Raw genomic sequence first — 9,322 nt, 5'->3', positions numbered from 1 at the left:
TTTCTTCGCCTTTGCCTCGCCGTCGCCTCTTCCATCGCCATCACTTGTCATCTCTAATCTCTCAACTCTCAACTCTCATCCCTCATCCCTCATCCCTCATCCCTCATCCCTCATCAAATTCGAAATCGAAACCATCTTTCATCCCTTATCTCTCACAGTCTCTCATCGAATCAAAACCATCTCTCAACTCTCATATCTCATTTTTGCAATGAGGTAATTTTTTATAACTCCAATTTGTTTTTTGATTTTTGCAACAAATTTCTTGGTTTTGTTTTTTTTTTTTTTTGTTCTTTGGTTATATATAAGAATGTTATCTAAATTTTTTCTAACTCGGATTTGTTTTCTGATTTTTGCAATTTTTTGGTTTTGGTTTTTCTAGTTTTTGGGTTCAATTATATATAAGAATGTTAACTATTAGTGTGCTGCATATTTGGGGAAGGAATTGAATTTCTTTGATGTGCTTGCTTAAAGGTTAGTATGGCTATTACTATTGTGTTTAGTAATTGAATCCTTGCTACTGTTGCTGCTTGTTGAATTGAAACCTTGTTATTGCTGCTATGTTGAGTGTTTAGTTGTGGGATAGGTTAGTTTTTGTTGTAGTCCTAAAAGTTTCGTCCAGTGTGGAAGGTAGTTTGCAGACTCCTACCATTAACACACCCTTTACCCTAATTGAGACTCATCCTGCTGATCCACAAACAGTATAAGGGGAATCACCTAATGTCTCACTCCCTCCACTTCCTCCTAAGAGACAACCTGTTAAGAAACCTTCTAAGGTTTGGAAGCATTTTACTAAGGAACTAGTTCAAACAAGCAGTGATGTAGGGCCTAGGACTTCTTGCAACTATTGTCATTCATCTTATGCATGTGATCCTATTAGAAATAACACATATACTTTAATGGAACATTTGAAGGTCTAATGCAATGGGAGTTCTCCATTGAAAGAGGATAATAAACAAAAAGTTCTTTCATTTGAGAATAAAAGAGGCCTAGTTGCACATGCATTTAGGAATGAGAGAACTAGAATTGCTTGTGCAAAGATGATAATAATTGATGAGTTGCCTTTTAAATTTGTTGAAGGGTTAGGGTTTAAGTACTTTATGAGAAAGGCACAATCTAGATTCAATCCACCGTCTCGTAGGACCATTGTTAAAGATGTGTGGTCAATCTTTGAAGAGGAAAATGCCAAACTAAAGAATATCTTGAGTGTAAATTCACAAAGAGTGTCTCTTACTATCGACACTTGGACTTCTATTTAAAATGTGAATTATATGGCTTTTACTACCCATTTCAGTGATGATGGTTGGAATTTGCATAAAAGAATCCTAAACTTTTTTCAAATTTCAAACCACAAGGATGAAGCTATTAGGAGACTAATAGAGAAGTGTTTGGTGAATTGGGGAATAGAAAAGGTGTTTAGTATCACAGTTGACAATGCAAGTGCTAATGATGGTGTTGTTAAGTATATTAAGAGCCAATTAAGTAATTGGAGCGCACTTTTGTGGGATGGGAAAATGTTACATATGAGGTGTTGTGCTCACATAACCAACTTGATTGTCTTTGATGGGGTGTTTGAATTGCATGACTCAATTAAGAGTATTCGCAAAACTTGTAGGTAGACAAGATCCTCACTATCCCCGGTTAGAAAAGTTTAGGCAATGTTTGTTTTTTGCCAAGATTGATGGCAAAGGTTTACTATCTTTAAAATGCAAAACAAGGTAGAATTCCACCTATTTGATGTTAGATGCTGCTTTGAAGTTGCAAAAAGGTTTTGATAGGGTGGCATTGGAGGACTCTAACTTTGAAGCTTACTTTAATGAAGTTGACAAGAATGAAATGCCAAAACAAAAGAAAAAAAGGTTTGAAGGGGAAGCAAGCTCGAGGACAAGGGTGAGAACTGCAACAGTGGGGGATTGGCATTATGCAAGGACCTTTGTTACTTTCCTGAAAAGATTTTATGAGGCAACATTAAAGTTTAGTGCTTCTAAGATGGTCACTATCAATGCACCATTCCACGAGATGACTAAAATTGTTAATGAGTTGAATGGAATGATGCAGAGCCAAGACCATTTTATGAAAAGGTGACAACTTCAATGAAAAAGAAGTACGACAAGTATTGGGACAAATTGGGGGTGTGAACCAGCTTATAATATTGGCTGTAATTCTTGATCCGAGGCACAAAATTGACTATGTGCAGTTACCTTCCTTTTTTGGAAGTAGACGAATCCAAGGTTGATGACAAGATAGTTGAGGTGAATAAGCTTTTAATGCGCTTGTATGAAGAGTACAAGAAAGAGAACACATCTCTTACCCACTCTTATGTGAAAGAAATTACGGAAAATGGGCCGGATCGAAATGTTGAGAGTGATCCAATACTTGAGCAATTTATGAGATCAAAAAAAGATAAGATGTAGTACAAATTGGGAATGAAGTGGATAAATACTTATTGGAGCCTGCTGATAATCCAAAAAATGTGGGGTTCAATTTGTTGAGTTGGTGGAAAGAACACTCTCTAAAGTTTCCAATCATGTCTAAGGTTGCAAAAGATATATTTGTTGTTCATGTTTCAAGTGTACCTTTAGAATCTACCTTTAGTGCTGGAAAAAGGGGTATGGATTCTTTTCGAGCTTGTTTGACTCCCAAAACTGTTGAAGCCCTTATTTGCACAAATGATTGGTTGAGAAGTGAGGGTTTTGACTTTAACAAAGAGCCTACTGAAGATGAATTGGAGTTGTACCTAACTTTGGAGAAACTGGAAAAGGTAATGGTTTTTGTTTGGTATTGTTTTTCATTTTAATTTGTGTGTTTTAACTTTCTAAACATTAACTTTTCTTATGTTTTAATGTTCTTGCAGAAGTTGAATCATTTCATTCAAATGGACAACCTCCTAGTGACATTTTCATTTCCCACATATTGATTGAAGAAACAACATGGCAGCAGCTGCTGCAAGTCCGCAATAAGCTTTTTTACTTATTTGATGCTTTGTAATTCTAATTCCTGATGTTGTTGCTTTAATGGTTTATTGTTGTAACTTGTAATATAATAATATCTCTATTTCATGATGGTTTGAATTTGTTAAATTGGTGTTTGATGTTTAATGTTTGTCATTTGTGTGATGATGAATTGTAATTTGTTAAATTAATGTGTCATGGATTGTAATTTGTTAAATTAAAGTTTGATGTTAAAATATGCTTTGAAATTCATGTATAGTCTTACATGCTTTGAATTGGGCTCAGAAATGTATTTTTTGTGAAATTTGGGCAAATTTCTAAGAAAGTCCAAAAATCCAAACCGAACCAAACCAAACCAACAAGTTCGATTAATCGGAGTGACTGTTTTACATAGGCTATGGTTTTCGATTTCAATAATAGTCACGCTGAGATCTATGATTCTGTGTTCGAGTTGGGCCCAAAACCAAACTAGACCGAGCCCAGCACTAGGTAGTATCCACTTAAGTAGATGGTATTGTTGATTTTATAGGTGATCTGGGGGGCTTGACCTCTCAACACATCGTTGAACACAGGGGATTGACCCAGCATGTTGAGGTCGTTTTGAGATCCCGCAACTCCGAAAAAGGCATGCCAAACTCATGTATTGAATGATGCAACAGCTTAAAGAATGATACTTTTTGGCCTTTCTTATTCCCATAATCTCCTTGCCAAGCAGTTGGGCAATTCTTCCATTGCCAGTGCATACAGTCGATGCTTCCAATCATGCTTGGGAAATCTCGAGCCTCAGCTTTTTGTAGAAGCCTTTGGAGGTCCCTAAGCGTAGGTTTGCGGAGGTAATCCCTCGTGTAGAAAGTTTCGATTACATCACAGAATCTGACCAAGCTCTCTAGGATGGTGGATTTCCTCTTCCTAGTAATCTCATCCACCTGGTTTGCAGATGTGCCAAACGCTAGTATCCGTAAAGAAGCTGTAAGTTTTTGCTCCAAAAGAAGCCCCAAAATCCCAGTAGCATCACACTTTTGAATGAAGTATGCGTTGTAATTACAAACATCATGCATGATTTTATTGAACAAATGAGGCTGCATTCTATATCGCCCTCAAAAATCAACAATAGAGTACAACAAATTTGGGATAAAGTAATCTTCTAAAAGGATTCTTGCCTCGAAAATACCTACGTCTGTCCACGGTCGACTTGTGAACCACGGTGGCTGCCTTGACTTGATAGATCGAGCATATGGCAACTTTTTCATCATCTTCTTCCTCCTCCCTTTCTTCTTCAACTTGTCTGCGACTTCTTTCTTTCATTTCTCGCTCTTGCCTCTCCAAGCACCTCATCATGTAAGACATTGAGAGTGGACTATGAAATCTAAAATCTAAGAAATGAAAGGATAGAGAGGATATGGTGTGAGAGGTCTGAGTTGAGGCTCTGGTTTTATAGATGAATTTAGAAGATAGAGTTGATACATAACACAATTTCAGAAAGTGAAAATCTTATCTAAAATCTAAAATTTGTATTTTATAATAAATATCAACATGTGGCAATCGAGAATCTTATCTGAAATTTGAGATGTGAATTTTATAATAAATATGGACACGTGACAACCAAAATCTTATCCTAAAATTTTATCTTTAAATTGTATCCGAAAAATTTATTTGAAATATGAGATATGAATTCTATAATAAATATTGACATGTAGCAACCGAAAATCTTATTCGAAAATTTTATCCAAATTAATTGTTTAAGTATAATAATAATAATAATAATAAATACAAGTGAAAAGTATTTGTCATTTGACATGACAATGGATGGAAACACAACAAGCCTTTTGCAAGGGCTGTCACTATTTATGTGAATAGTAAGAATCCTTACCTTAGAGCACTTCCAGCAATGGAGGCTGGGCTCGGGTTAGAGCCAAAAAAGTGTTTCCAGCAACAAAGGCTGGGCCAGGCAGGAGGTGGACCCCAGCAGACTAGACTGGCTTGAGGGGGAGGCGAGCATGACTTGGAGCCTGAATTTTGGAGATGACGTCAGCGTGCTACAGTGCCGCCAGCAGCTAGCAACCACGTGGCGTTGTCTTCCTCCAATTCAAAGGCAGCGAATTTTTGTGCAATAAAATAATGAAAAAAAACTCAAAAATTAATGATTTTTTTTCTATAAATACCAACCAATACTCTTCACTTTTAACACCAAATCCTCATACATTATCTTCTCCTTAAACTATTATTTACTTTCTACTCAATATTTTTTTTACTTTCAAGTTTTATTTTTCCGAAATCTTATTCTAATTTTTTTTTTTCCAATTATGAGATATGAATTTTATAATAAATATTGACACGTACGAACCCAAAAATCTAACTCGAATATATTATCCAAATTAATTGTTCAAGTAAAAAAATATGTGAAAAAAAATGAATAGTATTTGCCATTTGCCATGACAACTGGTGGAAACACACATTGCTTTTTGTAAAGGCAGCCACTATTCATGTGAATAGTGGCTGCCCTAGCCACCCCTTTCCATGGCAAAGGGCAAACTACTGGAAGTGCTTTTAGAGCACCTCCACCCTAAAAGGCAAAGACAAGACAATGTTTGATACTATTCACGTGAATAGTGGCAGCGTTGCCTTTTTTGGTTCCTCCTCAAAGGGTAAGGGCAAGGAAAAACACTATTCACTTTACTTTATTTTCTATTTTTTTTTATACTTAAACCATTAATTTTGAAAGCTTTTTGGATAAGATTTTCGGTTGCCACGTGTCAATATTTATTATAAAATTCTCACCTAAAAATTCAGATTACATTTTCGGATAAAATTTTCAAATTAATTTTTCAAATAAGATTTTTGGTTGCCACGTGTCCATATTTATTATAAAATTCACATCTCACTCATCATACAATTGAAATATCTACTCACTATCATACAATTGAAATACTCCTGGTCCTCATACTTCGACACAATGGAGTATAAGGACGACTTAATCATTGGCGAAGGTGGTTCTACCGGATGACAACATGGGGGAGTATTTTCCTCCGGAGGACATAATAGTGTCATTAATACTGACACGAAACGCACCACTGAAACCGACTGCAGGCATTGTTCACTTGAGGAGCCATGTATAATGGTTTTTTTTTCCCTGAATAATCTATTAAAAAAATGAAATTGGAAATGCAAGAAATATATATATATATATAAATGACATTGAATTGAATAAAAAAGCAATTAATATTTTTTTTTACCTCATCGCCAAGATTTTGACCGCTTCGAACGTTTGTCCACGACCCTCTGGCTTCGATGGAAGATGTTATTTGTATTTTTGCACAAATGAAATTTTGTAGTAGAAAATTTGGTGTGTAAAGTGGAAAAATATTAGAAGGAGATGAATTTGTATGAAGATTTGGTGTGGAAAGTGAATATTATTAGTAGGTATTTATAGAAAAACGTTCCAGAATTTTTACAATTTTTTTTTTCAATTTTTTTTAGCAAAAAATTAGATAGTCGTTAGATTGGGCAATATTTTTTTTATCAGAGGCTCCAGGATAAGCCATGTGGCTTGTAACCATAGGGCTATATGGGCTGGTGGGTCAGCACTGATGTCACGTTGATATCAGCAACCTTTGGGCAACAGCCCAGTCCACTTTTGCATGTGGGCTTGCCCGGGCTGGTGGGTCCCATGCCATGCCTGGGCTGGGCTTTCTGCACTAGAGGTGGAAATCGGGCCTGAGGGGCCTGTTGCTAGGATGGGGGGCTTGCGTTGCACTTGCCCTAACCCTTTTCCTTTGCCATGACAAATCGGTGAAAGTGTTCTTAAAGAAGTGATGGTGTTGATGGTGTAGTATGATCAAGATCTAAAATATCGATGATATCAAAAATATCGGTAGTCCAAAAACACGAAAATTTCGATAGAAATATCGGGATATTATCGATATCGATAAAAATTGAATAAAAACCACAGAAATTGTAAGAAAAACTTGGAAATTTTTATTGGAACTTTGGAGGATGTTATTTAGTCAATTATCTATTAGTTTATCACAACAATTTGGAAAGAAATGCATTGCATTATGGGTTTAATTGATTTAAGTTTATTACTAACGAGTTGATAAACACTGTGAGTGTAGAAAATATGTAGTAATTAATGAAAGAAAATTAAACACACCATAATCATTTATATATAATGATTTACTACATTTTTTTTTACACTTTATACATTGCATGGTAAGATACATGAGTGACTTAGTACCACATAGAGTTCTCCTTTGCGTATTATCAAGGGCGGAGCTAGACTTGTAAAGTTGGGGGAGCCGAAGTAGAAAATACAAGTATATAAAACACCTAAGTATTCAATAATTACACGTTTAGATCTAAATATTTCTAATTGAGTCATGTCTAATTTGTTTTAGAGGAAATTTTAACTTAAATTATAAGTTGTTTATTACAAATTCTATATGTTATATATAATATAATAGATGAGAGATAAAAATCTTGGGGTGCCAGGGCCACTCTAGGCCCAGGAGTGGCTCCGCCACTGCGTATTATCACAAAAATATAAGCAACATAGTGGTTAAGGCGTTGGAGGAGTGAAATGGTAGGGGTTCAAATCCCCTTTGCGTGTGTGCTTTGTGTTTTTTTTCTTTCCTTTTTTCCATTACATTGATATTTTCGATATTATAGCGATATTTTGACAAAACATTACTGAAGTGTGAGTGAAATTATTGACATCGATATTTTTTGATATTATCGATATTTATACGATATGTGTATTATTGATACATTCTGAAATATCTGTGACCTGAAAACACGATAATATCCTCAATATTTTAAACTATGAATATGATTAAAGGTTGAGGGAGTCGCGGGAGGTGCTGGTGTTGTTAGTGTGAGGTGGCTGTCCAAACAAATTCGTAAATTTTTCTAGAGATCATGTAGTTAACAAAAAAAAAAAAAAAAATCATTTTACAAAAGGGATATATGTTGTAATTAAAAGAATAAAATATGAGCCTCCAAAGACAATATTTGGGTGTCCCCAAAATCACACTTCAATTCTCCAATAAATATTTCGACCAAGAAAGAGTCTCCAATAAATATTGGCATCGATATTTTTTGATATTATCGATATTTATACGATATGTGTATTGATACATTCTGAAATATCTGTGACCTGAAAACACGATAAATATCCTCAATATTTTCAACTATGAAATATGATTAAAGGTTGAGGGAGTCGCGGGAGGTGCTGGTGTTGTTAGTGTGAGGTGGCTGTCCAAACAAATTCGTAAATTTTTCTAGAGATCATGTAGTTAACAAAAAAAAAAAAAAAATCATTTTACAAAAGGGATATACGTTGTAATTAAAAGAATAAAATATGAGCCTCCAAAGACAATATTTGGGTGTCCCCAAAATCACACTTCAATTCTCCAATAAATATTTCGACCAAGAAAGAGTCTCCAATAAATATTGGCATCGATATTTTTTGATATTATCGATATTTATACGATATGTGTATTGATACATTCTGAAATATCTGTGACCTGAAAACACGATAATATCCTCAATATTTTAAACTATGAATATGATTAAAGGTTGAGGGAGTCGCGGGAGGTGCTGGTGTTGTTAGTGTGAGGTGGCTGTCCAAACAAATTCGTAAATTTTTCTAGAGATCATGTAGTTAACAAAAAAACAAAAAAACATTTTACAAAAGGGATATACGTTGTAATTAAAAGAATAAAATATGAGCCTCCAAAGACAATATTTGGGTGTCCCCAAAATCACACTTCAATTCTCCAATAAATATTTCGACCAAAAAAGAGTCTCCAATAAATATAAAATTTTAAGTAATTCAGACCCAAAAGGGAGAATGGGGTGGGCTTGGGCTTGACCCAACACCAAAATAATGACGTAAAAGAAAAAAAATAAAAATCGCTAGAAGGAGGGCTCGAACCTCCGACCTTGTGGTTAACAGCCACACGCTCTAGCCAACTGAGCTATTCCAGCTTGTTGCTAGATGACGCCATTATATATATATATATATAGTGGGACAATTGCTGCTTCATATATATATATATATATATATATATATATATTTGGAGTGGGACAATTGCTGCTTCTTATCAAAAATAGCCAAAACTTGATCCTTAATTTCAAAAATATCAGTTTTCGTAAAATATTTCAAATATAGCAAAAATTCGCTTAAATAGACACAAATGCCCTCAATTTTAAAACCCGTATAAACCTAAAAAATATATCTTATTAAATAAAACTTTGGAATATTTTTAACCCACATTTGTACAGAAGAATAGAAATTGAAATATATCATCATATTTATTGATATTTTAACCAATTTAAATTTAGTCTCAATCTAAGCATCACCAAACATCGATTAA

At 34.7% G+C, this 9,322-nt stretch overlaps 1 protein-coding gene and 1 non-coding gene across 2 annotated transcripts; both read right to left on the bottom strand.

The window, feature by feature from the left end:
* On the bottom strand, positions 3,500-4,295 carry LOC109949727. The gene is made up of 2 exons (XM_020565840.1): positions 4,120-4,295; positions 3,500-4,034 (listed from the first exon to the last, which is right to left on the bottom strand). The coding sequence occupies exons 1-2, from the start codon at positions 4,293-4,295 to the stop codon at positions 3,500-3,502; spliced, it is 711 nt and encodes a 236-aa protein (XP_020421429.1).
* On the bottom strand, positions 8,860-8,933 carry TRNAN-GUU. The gene has a single exon. It is a non-coding gene; the product is annotated as a tRNA-Asn (tRNA).

This window comes from Prunus persica, chromosome G6, assembly GCF_000346465.2.
Source record: "Prunus persica cultivar Lovell chromosome G6, Prunus_persica_NCBIv2, whole genome shotgun sequence".
Classification (NCBI taxonomy): Eukaryota; Viridiplantae; Streptophyta; class Magnoliopsida; order Rosales; family Rosaceae; genus Prunus; species Prunus persica.
Note: the sequence above shows the minus strand (reverse complement) of the source record. Positions and strands in the feature narration are given on the sequence as shown.